The sequence below is a fragment of the Grampus griseus genome (genome assembly GCF_964374135.1).
Source record: "Grampus griseus genome assembly, chromosome: 1".
NCBI lineage: Eukaryota > Metazoa > Chordata > Mammalia > Artiodactyla > Delphinidae > Grampus > Grampus griseus.
In genome coordinates this window covers 157,355,918-157,373,479 of record NC_139017.1, presented here as the reverse complement: position 1 = coordinate 157,373,479, position 17,562 = coordinate 157,355,918, and the positions used below count along the sequence as shown (strand labels likewise).

General features: G+C 47.9%; 1 protein-coding gene across 4 annotated transcripts in view; it reads left to right on the top strand.

Annotated features, from left to right (window-relative positions):
- Positions 1 to 8,142: 8,142 nt before the first annotated feature.
- The window catches only part of AZIN2 (antizyme inhibitor 2), a gene marked incomplete at its 5' end in the record, with an annotated part of 33,241 nt that continues 23,821 nt past the window's right edge, over positions 8,143 to 17,562 (top strand). The window contains 2 exons of one of the 4 annotated variants that reach the window (XM_082661276.1): positions 8,143 to 8,277; positions 9,757 to 9,930. In XM_082661276.1, the coding sequence (XP_082517402.1) occupies positions 8,173 to 8,277; positions 9,757 to 9,930 (279 nt within the window). The remainder of the gene's footprint in view (positions 8,278 to 9,756; positions 9,931 to 17,562) is intronic. The other 3 variants (XM_082661277.1, XM_082661278.1, XM_082661279.1) reach the window with 3 other exon arrangements.

The window sequence follows — 17,562 nt, the reverse complement described above, 5'->3', positions numbered from 1 at the left end:
GCATTTACTAATGTTATGTGCCAGGCACTAGGCAAGAGCTTCTACATGCCCATGAATTCCTTACACCAATTCTAGGAAGTAGGTACTCTTATTATGTCCATTTTACAGATGAATAAAGTGAGGCTCACACAAGATAAGTAACTTTGCCAAGGTCACACAGCCGGTGAGTGTGGCCCCAGAAGATGGAGTAAAGCTTATATACCCATGAAATTTGTTCTCTTGTTATCTAGAAACTGTACAGCCATTCGGCTAGCCCAGGTTGGTTTTTGCCCCGCCCTACTTCCCTGCCAGAGAGGGGATGGGGGTAAGAGCCTGACGCCCTTTTTCAAGGGTACACAGCTTTGACCTCTTTACCTGCTGTGCTTCAAGTTCGTTTAGGGCAAGGGTTCTCAAAGTGGGGTTCCTGGGCCAGAGCATCAGCATCACCTGGGAACTTGTCAGAATGCATATTCTCAGGCCCACCCAGACTTACTGAATCAGAAACTCTAGGGTGGGGTCCAGAAATCTGTCATTTAGCAAGCCTTCCAGGTGCTCCTGATGCACACTCATTTGAGAATCATTGGAGAATGCAGAAGATCAACACGCTTTTCCATTCTACGCCCAGGTGGCTCTGGCGACAGCAGCTGGCCAAGGTGAGAATTTTCATTCGAGTATTTTTTATTTTTTTATTCGATTGTTGTTGTTGTTGTTTTCTCAACACATTTGTCAGAGATGACTCAGGGTTGGCGAGAGATAGTGTGTGAATTCCTTAATTGTCGCACCTTATTATTGTTTTTTCACATATGTGTTCAGCCTAAAAGAGAGTGAAAATAAACATAAAGAAATCCCAAGTACCAAATGCAGGACCTTAGCATCCTGTCTGTCTAGGGAAGGGTTGCAACTGTAATTCCACACTCAGTCGACACACTCAAGCTTTGCCTTCTTGGTGCCCGGTCCCGGGCTGGGCCCTGAGGCACAGACTGGGCATCTGTCCTGCCTGCTTCTGTGTCAGGGGACACAGACACCTCACTAATAACTAGAATTGGGGGGTTCCAAGGGCTGTGGTTCAGGGTCTGCTCCAACACGACTCTGGACTGCAGCATTTCAAGTTCCTCACCAGCGCACAGCCCTGAGTTTGGGTCTAGGCTCTACCACCTACCAGCTGTGTGACCTTGGGCAAATCACTCAGCCTCCCTGGGCCTCAGGTTCTTCCACTGTGAGACGAGAGTAATAATTCTCACCTTGCAGGCTTGCTGTGAGGATGGAGGAAATGTATGTAGCGTAATGGTGCCACTCACTAGCTGTGTAACCTTGAGCAGGTGTGTTAGTCTCTCTACCTTGCTTCCTGCTCTGTAATACCAATAGCACGAACTTCATAGGGTTGTTGTGAGGTTAAAGGTTATATAAATCAAGGCTGCAGAATAGTAAATACTCTGGCAATGTTAGCTGCTCTTGTTATTATTAAGCACACAATACAGTGCCCGGAGCACAGTAGATGCTTAGTAAATGGTGGCTGCTGTTAGTGCTTAGTTTCCATCTTAATGTGAAGACAGGTCTGACCTAACAGTGCCTAATGCTGCTTTCAGCTTCTGGTTTCTGGTTACTTCAGGGTCTCCATCTCACTGATGCCTTCAGGGAGTTTGCAGTGCTGACTTGGGGTTGGTGCCTTTTCTGCCAATCCATCTTGTGTCTGACTCTGAATTCCAGCCTCTCTCAGGTCTTCCTGCTGTTTGCACTTGGCTTGATCTTGAGGTAGGAGGTAGATGGGCTCCAGGCTAGACATTTACAACTGGCCTCCTGTTCACACTACCTGGGATGAGAAGAAGATGGGCTCCAGGCTAGACATTCATTACCAGCCCCCTGTTTACAGTTCCTGAAGCAAGAGACAAACGGGCTCCAGGACTACGTATTTATGACCAGACTCGTGTCCATATTTCAAGATCTGCACCTCGATATAAAACCAGCCACAGAAATAGGGTAAATAACCAGACGGGACATTTTTATGGCAGGGACAGAGTGGGACTAAACCCTGTTAAAAGATCAATAGGTCATACATTTCCCACCCTTGGGCCAAGGGAAACATTGCACATGCGCAGAAAGGCTCCTTGGGGGTCAAAAAGGAGGGGCCACCACCCCATAACATGTGACGCTAAGGCCATCCCATAGGCCTCTGGGCTGTAATCCATCTTGGAAAAAAGCTGCGCACACATGTTAGAGAGGGTCCTAAGGCAGGTCAGGTGTGGAAAACGAAACCAGATAATTGGCCAAAGGTAAACAAAGACCCGGAAGATCTGCCCTATATAAAAGACTTCACTGCCTCCTTACTGCACTCCTCCTCATTAGGGAGGACGCCCACACCCTTGCTCTCCGGGTGTGCATCTCTGCCTTGCTTCTGTCGTAACTAAACAAACTGTGCTCTCCCACTTGTTGTTGCGCTATGTGTCTAATGATAAACTTTGTACCTGTTTTTACAGTTTTTGCCTCCGTGAGAAATGCATTTTTCACTGGGTGCAAGAGCCATGAGGTGTGGTAGCTAGGATTCCTGGTTTCCCTCCAGGCTACCCAGGTTCAATTCCTGGGCAGGGAATTAAGATCTTGCTTCATGCCACCACTCACTGCTGCCTCTCTGAGATCAATCTCAGCATTCTTTGTTCTGGAGTCATGCCCTCTTCCTGGGACCCATCTCACAAGCATAATGTCAGTCAGACGTTAAGTTAAGTCCCAGCTCTGTTACTCACTAGACAAAGGATTTAATCACAATTTTCTCATCTGTAAAATGGGACTAATGATGCCTATCTTGCAGGGTTGTCTAAAGATTAATTGCAATCATGCATTCAGCATGATGCCTGTCATACAGTGGGTGGTCAAAAAATGTTTGTTTACTTCTCTGTCACCTCTCCCTATGGAGTAAATCCCATAATCCTTCTGAACTGGTTTCTTTACTTTCTTCTTTACTATTTTGGCTTTATTGGGGGTGGGAGGAAGCAACAATGTACCAGACTAAAGACATCTTCCTGTCTCCTTTGCAGCTAGGTGGCGCCATGTATCTATGTTTTGGCCAATGATATGAAAGGAAGTATTGGGTGCTGGTATGGTGTGAATTGTGTCCCCCCAAAAGATGAGTTGAGTTCTAACCCCCAGTATCACACAATATGACTCTATTTGGAAATAATGTCTTTATGCCAGTAATCTAGTTAAAATGAGGTCATTCGGGTGGGCCCTAATCCAATACGACTGAAGTCCTTATTAAAAGGGGTAATTTGGTCACAGAGACTGACATGTATACATAGAAGATGATGTGAAGACACAGGGAGAAGAAGATGGCCCTGTGACCGGAATGATACAAGCTAAGGAATGTCAAGGATTGCCAGTGGACACCAGAAGCTAGAAGGGGCAAGGAAGGATTCTCCCCTAGAATTATCAGAGAGAGCATGGCACCGCCAACACCTTGATTTTGGAATTCTAGCCTCCAGCACTGTGAGACAATATATTATTTTAAGCCACCCAGTGTTTGGTACTTTGTTATGGCAACCCTGGGAAATTAACACGTGTGGAATCTGGGGGTGACTGCTTTCTCCTCCCTGGAACGTGCAGGGTTGGTGTTTAAAATATTTAGGAATCAGTATGAAGATGGGCACTGATCAATCAGAAAGGACACTGGCCGTGAACAATTTTTCTGGTCACACTTGTGTGTACTGGTTAAATATTAGCCCTAAGAATGTGGCTGGAGCTCTTGCAGCCATTTTGGACCATGAGGCTAGAAGCCAGTCAGTGAGGATGGCAGAGTTGAAAGAGAGGAGGCACCTTGGTTCCTGATGACCTTGTGGAGCTGCCATACCAGATTTGGACAGCCTCCCTCCAGTGTTATACTACATACATAGCAGAGTAAACCTGTTTGTTTATGGCTCTATTACTTTTGACTTTTCTGTTTTCCTCAGCCAAACCTAAATTTAACAGATATCCAATCTTACAAAGTACTGTGAAGCCCAAATAAATGATGAACAGGAAAGTATTTTACAAACTCTCCAGTTCTATGCACACGTAAGGCATTTTTGTTATTGCAGTGTTTGTGACTAGACTTATGATTAATTTAAGAATAGATTGGGGCTTCCCTGGTGGCACAGTGGTTGAGAGTCTGCCTGCTTATGCAGGGGACACGGTTCGTGCCCCGGTCCGGGAAGATCCCACATGCCGCGGAGCGGCTGGGCCCGTGAGCCATGGCCACTGAGTCTGTGCGTCCGGAGCCTGTGCTCCGCAACGGGAGAGGCCACAACAGTGAGAGGCCCGCGTAACGCAAAAAAAAAAAAAAGAATAGGTTGAAATTGACAGATATGATCCTGGTCAAAGATCAAAGACTCTTTGTCCTGCTTCAGCAACATGTTTTTGAGGGCTCTGCATGGCATCCATCGATAACAGTGGCATGAGAGACCAGCAGGAGAGGGGCCACCAGACTTTGGGCTGGATGCCAACAGGATGACTTTTTTTGAGCTGGGGCCTGAATGCTCAGCTACTGGTTGGCAGTTAAGCATGAAGGTTAAGGGTCAGGCCAGATGGGTTTAAATCTGAGCTCCACCCTTACTTGCTGTGTGACTCTGGATAAGGTACTGAACTTCTCTGAATCTCAGATTCCTTATCTGTAAAATGGGGATAATTATAGCCCTATGACATAGGGTTGTCATGGAGTTTCAGTGACATCACATACCCAGTAGGGAAAAAGATAAATCAACAGCTTATTTGTATCCAGTCCAGGAGACAGATTTTTCTGCTCTGACTACCAACCCTTGACAAATTACAAATGGACAGATTGGATTATGGTTTGTTTCTTTTTACCTTTAGCGATTCATTCAGTTAGCATACTGAATGTGCCTACTATGTACCAGGTAATGAAAAGAGCTAGTGAGGCAGACTTAGACCATGGCATCCAAATAAAGGCAGCTCAAAGAATGACTTAAAGAAAAGTATAGCCAGTTTGTTTGGGTGCCTCTCCCATCCTCTTACTATCATCTTTTCTTGAGGGCTCCCTTTGAGGTTTCTGCCATGGCCATCCTTATCTACCCCCTCCCATTCAGCAGATGCTTATTCTTAGGAGGACTTCAGTCATTAATTCACACTATGGTGCAAATGACTACAGATCTCTCAAAGAATGGATCTCAAATGATGCCTCCTGTGAAGGTGACTGCCTACTGAAAGTCTGTTCCTAGCATAGAAAGCAAGAGTGTTCAAGGCAGAAGAGCCCAGAGAAATCATTCAGTCTGAGCCCTCTCAGTTCACAGGTGGAAATCAGGCCAGGCAGATGTGACCCTGGTCTCCGCAGGATGATCCAACAAAGGACTTCCAGCAGTTATGTGGCCAGGCTGGGTGGGGAGCAGAAAATGGCTCTTGCAGACTCCATGGTCACTGCTCTATACCATCTGTGTGCTGAAGATGCTTTGATTAGGTTGTGCAGGGTGCCCTAGGGAGATACTGATGCAGAACAAGAAGTGCCTCTGGCTTTCAAGAAGCCTACAGCCTGACAGGGGATATGAGCACATATGTAAGGCCAAAAGCTCTTTGGTCCCACTGATTTGAAATGCTGCCTTCATTGTGACCAAATTCTCCAATATGCACAAGACTGTTCTAAACTCTGTTCTGTTCTAGCACTGTCTTTTCCTGCACCAGCACCATGATGCTTTAAAGACCATAGCTTTATAAAATATCTTGATGTATTGTAGAAGACGTCCTCTTCTTTTTCAAGAATGTCTTGGCTGTTCTTGTACAATTACTGTTTCAGATGAACTTTTGTATTAGCTTTTGAGTAGCATAGATATTGAATCTTCCTCAGCACTCTTTTTAAAAAAAAAAAAATTTATTTATTTATTTTTGGCTGCGTTGGGTCTTCGTTGCTGCGTGAGGTGTTTCTCTAGTTGCGGCGAGCAGGGGCTACTCTTCGTTGTGGTACACAGGCTTCTCATTGGGTGGCTTCTCTTGTTGCAGAGCATGGGCTCTAGGCACGTGGCCTTCAGTAGTTGTGGCATGCGGACTGAGTAGTTGTGGCATGCGGGCATACTTGCTCAGCGGTATGGGATCTTCCGGGACCAGGGCTCGAACCCATGTCCCCTGCATTGGCAGGTGGATTCTTAACCACTGCGCCACCAGAGAAGTCCCAGCACTCTTGTTTATGCCAGGCCCTGGGTGTTCTGAGGAGCCAGGCACTCAGTTGCTGCCCTTGGGAGCTCACAGACTAGCTGGGAAGTGTAACCAAACAAGACGTGTAAAGCAACAACAGGAATCTCAAGCTACGGGTAACAAAAGCCAAAAGAGTGAGGAGTCCACACAAATGTAAGTGCTGTGAGTTCCATTGTTCCTCTGGCTAGGGAAGTCATGGGAAGCTCAACAGGGGAGATGACATACTGGACTTTGATGAATGTGCAGGAGCAGGAGTTCAATAGGTATAAAAGAGAAGAAACGCTTTGAGTTGAGGAAGTCAGAGAACGCTTCTTGGAGAGGGAGACATTTTATTTGAGAGGTAAGAGTTTGCCAGATCCAGAAGATGGGATGAAGGGAGGGATTGCCCTGAGCTGGGAAAGCCACAAGAAGGATCTTTGAAGACATTTCATCTGGGTTTTGAGTTGGAGGATGCTGGAAGAGGCAATTAAATAAAAATGATTTTATTAGAAAAGTAAAACAAGGAGATGACATTTGACCTGGGCTTCCCGGGATGAGTGGGCAATTCACCAGATCAGAGAGGAGAGGCACCGTCGAGCTGAGGTAGTCACAGAAAAGGCTTCCCAGAGCAAATAAAAAACCTCCTGGCTTCCTGCCCACTCTCCAAGATCTAATATCCAGGAGCTAAGCGTCCCACCGCGTAGACGCTTGGGGTTCTGAGCTAGCAGGCCTGCAGTTGAGATTTCCCAGCGTAGGGTAGCGGCAGAGGGGTCTCTGTAGGACTGAGGATCACGTTTGCGGAGCCGGCTAGCAGGGTTGAATGCTTTATGTCGGAATCGACCAATGGGATGGTGGCACCCAGTTGCCAGGGCTACGGAGGGGGGGCCGAGCGGAGGAGGGGCCTGAGCGCCAGGGGCGGGGTCTGGGGGGCCTATATAAGTGAGCGCCGGGCGAAAGGCGGGGCGTGGCGTCGGTGGCTGCTGGGCGGGAGGGCGGCAGGCCGCGGCGCCCAAGCCGGAGGAAGCTAGCGAGCGGAGGCGCGGAGGTGCCGTTTCACTCGCTGGGGGGACCTATGGGTCGAAGCCGTGTAAATGCGTTTTAAGGCGAGTGCGGGGGAGAGGCTTGGGGAGCCTCGGGAGCGGGCGTTCTTGGCTCCAGTGCTGACCTGCTCCCTGGCCCCTCTTGTCTCCTCTCAGCAGGGGCCTCAGCTCCGCGGCTGCCACTCCTCCGCGGGGTGCTGCACAAGTTTCGAGGTCACCGGCGACCCCCCCTAGCAGCGTGCCTGACTCTGGCCCCGCGAAGGAGCACGGGGCTTGGTAAGGGGGTTTGGGGGGGGGCGGGACCTCGGCCCTGCACTCAGGAGGGCTCACCCGGACAGAACCTCAGCCTTCAGTTCTTGCCCGGGAGCCCTCGGCCATCACCCACCACGTGGAGCCCCCACGCACGCTTACCGTCCTAGCACGTCAGGACCAGCCCGGCCCCTCTTTACAAACGGTTAAACTGAGGCTCCGAGAGGGGACGGGGCGTACCCAGGGTCACGCAGCAGAGAGCGGACTCGAACCTCAGCTCTCAGGCTGAGACTCCTTGGTGGGACCACCTGCAGCCACTTTAGGTGGGCGTGGTCAGGATGGGGGCGGTCACCTGGAAACTTCCCCACTCGGCTTTCCTGCTCTTTCTCTCTCATTCTTTCCCTTTAAACCCAAACCCTAATTTCAGAACTGGAAAGGATCTCCAAAACAATGCATCCATTTTACAGATGGGGAAACTGAGGCTCGGAGAGGCAGTGACATCTAGGCAGATAATGCCTTGTCCCAGTCCAGGATTCCTGATCGTCCTTCTCCTTCACTCCTCCCAGTGAACCTAAGCTCCCCAGGCTTGTGCTGGGGGCAGGGTGTGACAGGAGTGGGCGCCCTGGGCTGGGGAGGTGAGGGGTGCAGCTGACGCCAGCCCCCCAGTGGCCCCCTCACTCTCCTCCAGCAGTGTGTTGCATACTTTCTAAGGCGCCGGAGGCAGCGGCAGCTCCATCCAGCCCATCGGCTCCTCCTCGGCATGGCTGGCTGCCTGAGTGAAGCGGACTTCGTGATGGTGGAGGAGGGCTTCAGCACCCGAGACCTGCTGGAGCAGCTCACTCTGGGGGCCTCACAGGCCACCACGGTGAGGGCCTGGGAGTGGGGATGGGTCTTCTGTTCTCCCAGCAGGCTCAGCTGCCTCCTAGGGCCCACATCTGATTCTTTCACTTATTTGGTATTCATTCCTTTCTGTTTGTGAGAGACGTCTCATTTTTTCTCCAAATTCCTGGTCCTTGCCCCCATACCTGCCCCTCCTGTGTTCCCTGCCTTCATGAACAACACTACCATCATCTACGCAGGCCTCTAGGTCAGAAACCTGGGAGTCCTCACTGCCCCTCCCACACCTGGGCACCCCCAAACTCTGTGAATGCAGCCTCCTTGAATTACCCTTCAGTACGTTCTTCTGGGACCTCACCGTGTAGTTTAGGCCTCATCTCTCTAAAACTCCCTAACCTTTTCCCTGCCTCATCCCACCCCTTCCAACTCTATCACAGCCCTGCTCAAAATCAGAATTCTTGGGCAGTTTCCCACTCCCTACAGGGTCCAGGCCCCTCTGCCTTCACAGCCCCCTTCCTGGCTTTTCCCACGGTGTGTATTATGCTCCATCAGAGCTGAGCTACTCTGCTCGTATTTCCCGAGGATTCCATGGGCTCCATTATCACTCCTTTGCCCAGGCTGTTCCCTCTTCCCTTCTCCCAGCCTCTCTTGCCTCTTACCTATTTCTGCTCATTACTTATTACTCATCCGTGTCACCTTTTCCTGATTGCCCCAGGCAGGTTTTATACTTTCCTTCTCCATGGCCGCCTCTGCATTTTGTAGAAACTCCTGCTTAGCATTGATTGAATGGGCTTGTAATTGCTTAAGGGGTTCTTTTGCAGGCCCAAGCATACTTAGCATACTTGCATAGGTATGCTTGGTCAGACACCAGGGGGGGCATCAGTAAAAAAGTGTTGCATAAAAGGGAAACTGAGTCCCAGAAAAGGTTTAATTAATGTGGTCTCACCAATGGCCTCATATGTGTTCAACCCTCAGTAAACAGCTGTCCTCAGGCATGGGTTGCAGTAGCAGTGGGACTACTTCAAGTCTTCTTTGAACACCTAAATGCGAAAGGCAGTGGCTGTAGGCTGTGGGTCTTCAAGGAATTTATCTTTTTTTCTGGAGAAAACAGTTGTCTATATACACAGAGTTCTGATACTTTGGAAGCATGTGCAAAACGCAGTGGGAGCATTAAAGGCGGAGTTGCCTTATTGGTTTGGGGGAAGGTGGCATTTCAGCTGGAACTTGAAGGTGGATTAGGAACTTGCCAGATACATGTGGGGGAAGGATATTCTGTATGGAGGACATGGTGGGAATAAAGGCTGGGAGGTGGAAAATGATCTAGGATAGAGCTGGAGTTTGAGCTGAAGTGAGGGAAGGGACTGGAGCTGGATCACAGAGCCTCGAATGTCCTGTAGGCTTGGGGATCCCCAGAGAATATTAGAGCAGGGTACTTGGGAGGACCGTGAATGGCACGCACTAGGAGGAAGCTGGGTGGGGTCTCATATTCACCCTTCTTGTTGTGCAGGAAGAGGTCGCTGCCTTCTTTGTGGCCGACCTGGGAGCTGTAGTGCGAAAGCACTTCTGCTTTCTGAAGTGCCTGCCGCGAGTCCGACCCTTTTACGCTGTCAAGTGCAACAACAGCCCGGGTGTGCTGAAGGTCCTGGCCGAGCTAGGACTGGGCTTCAGCTGTGCCAACAAGGTGAGCCCCTGCCCCCCACCTGCACACTGACCTACTGAACACCCACATGGCCCGGCTGCAGCTGCTGTGGGTGGACCTGGGGAAGCAGGAGTGACCTGTAATTGGCCCCTGCCCTCTGGGAAGGGCCACCACATGCAAGGGGTGTAAGGGATGAGGGTGGAATTTGCCAGCCTTGAAGTTCCACATTGGAACCACGTGTGACCCTGGGTAGGTGGGTCACCTTTTTAATGGAGATTTTCAAACTTCTTGGCATAGAGCTATATGTGATATTCTTTTAATTAAAACAAAACAAAAACACCATTTTATCATTGGTTTTATTTTTTTCTTTTATAATATTAATAACGTGTGACTGTACATTTTCTTAACTAATCCTTATAGAATTTTGTTGTTCCCAGTTCTGCTACCTTTCTGATTTGATTAATGCTGTTGTCTTAATTCCCTCCTGCTCTCTTTAGATTTGTTTATTACTGTCATTCTCTATTCATTGAACTCTTGCAGACACTAGACAGTGTGCTAGACACTGTTCTAGGTAGGGCTGGCAATACAGTGTTGAGTAAAACAGACTCTGTTGTCCTTGAGTTGAATGCACGGCTTATCTATTTCCATTCTGTTCTTACTTGATAAGTCTTTTAGCTATAAAGGTTCCTCAGAGTACAGCTTTGGACATAGTTATTCATTCAGCAACATTTATTGAGCACCTACTGGGGGGTCAAGTACTTTTCTAGGTGGGGATTTAGCAAGTGAACAAAACAAAAAAAGTCCCTTCGTGGAGCTTGCTTTCTAAAGAACAAACAAGTGAAACAGTGAAAGTCTATGGTATTTTAGATGGTAAATGCTGTGGAGAAAATTAAAGAGGGAAAGGGAAGTAGGGAAGAGACATGGATGTCGGAAAGAGGATTGTACTTTTAGATGGTTTGGCCAGGGAAAGCGTCACTGAAATTTGAACACAGATCTGAAGGAAGCAAAAGATCCAAGCCAGGTGGATAACCAGGGGAAGAGCATTCCAGGAAGAGGGACCAGCAAGTGCAAAGGTCCTGAGGTGGGAGCAAGCCTGTGGGCATTGGTTTGTGATATTGTTATTACAGTTATTTAAAAATGTTTAGTAATGATTGTTTTGAGGGGGAATCCCTTTTAAACCCTGGTCAGCAATATAGCTGGGTGTTGTGCGGAGGATTCTAGAAAGGGATCTGGAGGAGACAGGAGGAGAGCTCATCTGGGTAGGAGGCTGGAGGGATTCCAGGTGGGAGAGAGGTGCACACCATGGTGGACGGTTGGAACGAGCAGGTTCACCTTTATCAGAGACGCATGTTAGTGTCCTTATTGGTAGGTGAGTCTCCCTGATGTCACCCGTGAAGCCCCTTTGCATCAGCTCTTGTTTTGCACACCTGGTTTCATGCATGCCCCACATAAAGCCCCATGGAGTGCCTAGGAGAAGAGATTGCCATTTTGCAGTTGAGGAACTGGGGGTCAGCTTCACACAGCTTGCTGGTAGCAGAGCCAAGATTGCCCCCTGCAGCATGCCGGGTCTCTGCTCTGACCGAGGAGGAAGGGGACCCTTTTCCATAACCCTTGGTCTAGGGGTGAAGAACAGGACCCAACCTCACTGACTAGAGTCCTCTGCTTCCGGAAACCCAGAGGTGGGGCCCTGTGCTGGCCCTCAAGCCTCAGGACTGGCCTCCAAAGGGCAGAGTTGTGGGGTGTAGGGCTTGAAGTCGGGGGGGCGGACGTTTGCTGAGGGCTCCTGTTGTGTCATGTGCTTCGCCAAGCGTATTCTGTACATGATCTCATTTGACTCTTGAAACAACCCTGTGAGGTAATTATTATCACCGTGATTTTGACGACATCCCCATGAGGAAGCAGTTAGTGTATGAGGCAAGGAGGCACAGAGGTTTGAGGGATGCCCTGGGAAGGGGCCGCTTGAGTATGGCAAGGGGTCTCTGACTTTATCACTGCTGTCTTTGCCAAGATCCCTGGGGAGGGGATGGCAGAGCTGAGACCCCACCCGGTAGGTGGGATCATGTGGCCCTTGGGTGCATTTCCTGAGAGGTGGCACAGCTTTTCTTGGAAGGCCAAGGCTGCCCTCTTCTGGTTGGTTGGAGCTGGTGGCCACGCTGTACAGCACCATGCTTTGGCGGCCACTGACCTAGGGTCAGGCATGAGCTGGGGCTCGGTGTACAGATATGCATCAGACAGGCTCCAGGGTCAAGAGCACCAGCCACGCCTTACACGGGGCTCTGGTCCACCCACCCACCTTCCCAACGACCTTATGTCATCTCTCTTACCCCATCCCTTGCCCTCTCTGGCTGTCTCCCTCAGCATCCTCCCATCTTAAAATGCCTTCTCTGGACACCACATCGTCCCCCAGCCCAATCCCTCGCTCCCTCTTCGTGGCCAAACTGAGTTGTCTACACTTGCCTGTCTGCAGTCACTTGTCTCTTTCCCTTAGCACCCAGTCCTTAAGCCACTGCTTCCCGACCTCCACTCATCATTCCAAGGAATCTCCTCTTGCCAACGTCCCCAGCAATCTCCAGGATCCAGTGAGCACTTTATTCTAGACATTCATTTTGAATTATTCGAATAATATGTTGATTCATCTGCAAAAAAAAAAGTAGAATGTCAGCTTTATGTCTCCAGAGATAATCAACATTCTGAGTTTGGTGGCCACATGGTATTTGAAAAATACTTACAAATATGATCCATAGGAAACCTACAAAATATCTTGTGATTTTGTAACAAAATATAAGATGTTCATGTGGTAGGTGTTGTGCCACATAGCTTTATTTTTATTTTTTAAAATAAATTTATTTATTTATTTATTTATTTATTGGCTGCGTTTGGTATTCATTGCTGCGCGTGGGCTTTCTCTAGTTGTGGCGAGTGGGGCTACTCTTTGTTGCGGTGCGCGGGCTTCTCCTTGGGGTGGCTTCTCTTGTTGCGGAGCACGAGCTCTAGGAGCACAGGCTTCAGTAGTTGTGTTGCGTGGGCTGTAGAGCGCACGCTCAGTAGTTGTGATGCACTGCATGGGCTTAGTTGCTCCACGGCATGTGGGATCTTCCCAGACCAGGGCTCGAACCCGTGTCCCTTGTATTGGCAGGTGGATTCTTAACCACTGCGCCACCAGGGAAGTCCCTTACAGTAGCTTTAAGCTCAGCAGATTTTGGAGATGTGTCCATGTTGATGCTTTTAGACCTTGTAGGGGACACTCCTTGGTCCTCCTAGCTTTTGATCTCACCATGAAAAAGTATGTGTGTGTGTGTGTGTGTGTGTGTGTGTGTGTGTGTGTGTGTGTGGTGGGAACACTTAAAGTGAGATCTACCCTCACAAATTTTTAAGTGTTTAATAAGGAATTGTTAAGTATAGGCAACATGTTGTACAGCACATCTCTAGAACTGATTCCTCTTGCAGAACTGACACTTTATACCCATTGAGTAGTGACTCCCCATTTGAAACATTCTTTTTTTTTTAGTATTTTTTAAATTTTTAAAAAATTTTTATTTATTTTATTTTTGGCTGTGTTGGATCTTTGTTGCTGTGTACGGGCTTTCTCCAGTTGCAGAGAGCGGGGGCTACTCTTCGTTGCGGTGTGCGGGCTTCTCATTGTGGTGGCTTCTCTTGTTGTGGAGCACGGGCTCTAGGCACTCAGGCTCAGTAGTTGTGGTGCACGGGCTTAGTTGCTCTGCAGCATGTGGGATCTTCCCAGACCAGGGCTTGAACCCGTGTCCCCTGCATTGGCAGGCGGATTCTTAACCACTGCGCCACCAGGGAAGCCCTAAATTTAGTTTTTAAATTTATTTTTTATTGAAGTATAGTTGAATTACAATTTTGTGTTAATTACTGTTGAACAGCAAAGTGACTCAGTTATACATAATATATATTCTTTTTCATATTCTTTTCCATTATGTTTTATCACAAGATACTGAATAGAGTTCCTGTGCTATACAGCAGGATCTTGTTTATCCATTCTATATATACCAGTTTCCATCTGCTAATCCCAAACTCCCAATCCATCCCTCTCCCACCCCCCTCCCCCTTGGCAACCACCAGTCTATTCTCTATGTCCCTGATTCTATTTCTGTTTCATAGATAGGTTCATTTGTGTCATATTTTAGATTCCACATGTAAGTGATTATCATATGGCATTTGTCGTTCTCTTTCTGACTTACTTCACTTGGTATGATAATCTCTAGTTGCATCCGTTGAAACACATTCTTTTTTTTTTTTTTTTTTTTTCGGTACGCGGGCCTCTCACTGTTGTGGCCTCTCCCGTTGCAGAGCACAGGCTCTGGACGTGCAGGCTCAGTGGCTGTGTCTCACGGGCCCAGCTGCTCCGTGGCATGTGGGATCTTCCCGGACCGGGGCACGAACCCATGTCCCGTGCATCGGCAGGCGGACTCTCAACCACTGCACCACCAGGGAAGCCCTGAAACACATTCTTTTTAAAAACACAGGCCTAGCCTAGGATATTGTGGGTTGGGTTCCAGACCACTACAGTAAAGTGAAGATCACAATAAAGTGAGTCACACAATTTTTTTGGTTTCCCGGCACATATAAAAGTTATGCTTACACTATACTGTAGTCTATTAAGTGTGCAATAGCATTATGTCTAAAAAAATACTTGAAGTAAAATGTACATACCTTAAGTAAAAAATATTTTCTTGCTAAAAAAAGCTGACCATCATCTGAGCCATCAGCGAGTCGTAATCATTTTGCTGGTGGAGGGTCTTGCCTCCATGTTGATGGCTGCCGACTGCTCAGGGCGGTGGTTGCTGAAGTGTGGGGTGGCAGTTTCTTAAGAGAAGACTCTTCTTTCACTTGAATACCTAGAGGTCATTGTAGGGTTATTAACTGGCCTAATTTCGATATGGTTGGGTTGTTGTATGTCAGGGAATAGGGAGGCCCAAAGAGCGGGAGGGAGATGGGGAATGGCTGAGGGGTGGAGCAGTCAGAACAGACATTTATCCATTAAGTTCACGGTATGGGCATATGGGCGTGGTTCGTGGCACCCCAAAACAACGACAATAGTAACATCAAAGATCACTCATCACAGATCACCAAAACAAATACAGTAACACTGAAAACATCTGAAATATCACAAGAATTACCAAAATGTGACACAGAGACATGAAGTGAGCAAACACTGCTGGAAAAATGGTGCCAATAGACTTGCTTGATGCAGGGTTGCCACAAACCTTCAATTTGTAAACATCGCAATATCTGCAAAGCACAAGAGAGTGAGGCGAAATAAAATGAGGTATGCTTGTACGCAACAACACGTGCTCTTGGTTTTAAAGACTTTAGAAACATATCCAGTGAAAGTGGACGCTGCTGGGAGCCTGCTCCACCCTCCTGGGGTGCCTCTGACAGTGGAGAGGTCTCCTTCTGCACAGATGTGAATTGCAAGACAGGGTTTGCTTTGACAGGAATGGCATAAGAACCTCTGCGTTGTTCTCTCTTCTGGGGACGCCCTCTCCTCCCCTCGGTCCTGTACCGGCTCTTCCTGCTCTCTAGCTGGGAGAGTTCCTCTGGATTCTGGCTCAGGCTCCCTTCTCTTATAAACTCTCTGTCTTCGTAGGGGATTTCATCTCCTCCCATGGCTTCAAATACCCCTAATATGCCACCACCTCCCCTGTTTTGATCTCCAGCCCAGACCCTGTGTATCCAGGTGCTGACTTGTTGCCACAGGATGCCTGGAACCCAGTGTGTTCAAATGCACTCGTGATCTTCCCCTCGAGAGGGGCCCCTGGGTCTGCTGGGCGAGGAGTCCCCCCCCAGACATCTAACCCCACATCCCCAGGTGCAGTCCCTCACCAAGCTTGCCAGCCATGCCTACAGATGTCACCACCCCCCTTTCTCTGCAGCCTGTCCTGTTTCCCAGGGAGGTTGTGACTGTCTCCCAGAATTCTCCTAGGCCCTTCCTTGGTCCATTTTCACACGGTAGCCAGAGTGACATGCATTTAGACCTTGCATTCAAAATGCCCATCTGATCATGTCCTTTTCCCTCTTGAGACCCCTCAAACTGTTTCCCATCACTGGCAGGGTCAGATATAAATCACATCAGCCTTCTTGGTCTCCCTGTTGGCTCTGCCTGCATCCCTCCAAGCTCATCGTCCCCCACCGTGGGCACCCTGCCCAGGCCACCCCAGCGTTCTCTGTTCCTCCCTCAGGCTGAGTACATTCTTGCCTCAGAACCTCTGCACAGGCCACTTCTCCTACCAGAAACATTCTTTCCTTCCCTTTCAGCCTGGCCCAGGCCTCCTATGGGGCTCAGCTTAAATTTCTTTTTTTTTTTTTTAAGTTGAAGTATAGTTGATTTACAGTACTGTGTTAGTTTCAGGTGTACAGCAAAGTGGTTCAGTTATATATGTATATATTATATTCTTTTTTCAATTCTTTTCTATTATAGTTTATTATAAGATACTGAATATAGTTCCCTGTGCTATACAGTAAATCCTTGTTGTTTACCTGTTTTATATGCAGAAGTATGCATCTGTCAATCCCATCCTCCCAGTTTATTCCTCCCTCCCTTCCTTCCCCTTTGGAAGCCATAAGTTTGTTTTCTATTTCTGTGAGTCTGTTTCTGTTTTGTAAATAAACTCATTTGTATCATATTTTAGATTATACATATAAGTGATATCATATGGTATTTGTCTTTCTCTGACTTATTTCACTTAGTATGATAATCTCTAGGTCCATCCACGTTGCTGCAAATGAAAGAATTTCATTTTTTTATGGCTGAGTAATATTCCATTGTGTGTTTGTGTTTGTGTATATATATATACACCACATCTTCTTTATCCATTCATCTGTTGATAGACACTTAGGTTGCTTCCATGTCTTGGCTATTGTAATGGTGCTGCTATGAACATTGGGGTACATGTATCTTTTCAAATTAGAGCTTTTGTCCTTTCCAGATATATGCCCAGGAGTGAGATTGCTAGATCATATGGTGACTCTATTTCCAGTTTGTTAAGGAACCTCCATACTGTTTTCCATAGTGGCTGCACCAATTTACATTCCCACCAGCAGTGTAGGAGGGTTCCGTTTTCTCCACACCTCCTCCTCAGCTTAAATTTCTGACCTTCAGAAAACTGTCTGTCACCCCCTCACATCCAGGTTTCCCCATCCCACATTCTCTAGTATCCCGTACTTTTTCTCCATGGCTCTTATCCATTTGTAATCCTATTATTATTCAGTGTTCATTCATTCCTCCCCTTCTTTCCCATCTGCCTGAAACCTCCACAGGGTCAGAGACCCTGTCTGCTTTACTCACCACTTGTTTTCATTAGCACCTGTCTCAAAGCCTGGCAACTCAGTAGATGCTCGAGATACACTTGCCAATTCAACATCAAGGTGTCTTCTCCACTGAAGTGCTGTGGTTAAGAGCTGGTGTGCTAAAGTCGGACGGTCCTGGGTTAGAATTATAGCAGTGCCACTTGTAAGCCGTGTGACTTTGGACAAGTCACTTAAGGCCCCTCTGAGCCTCTGTTTCCTGCCTCATAAGATTAATATGGCGATGAAATGAGAATGTCTATAAAATATTTAATGCAATGGCTGGCATACAGTAATCCTTTAATGAATGACAATGGTTATTATTTAAATAATTTTAATCAAAGCTAAACCACAGGTCCCCAA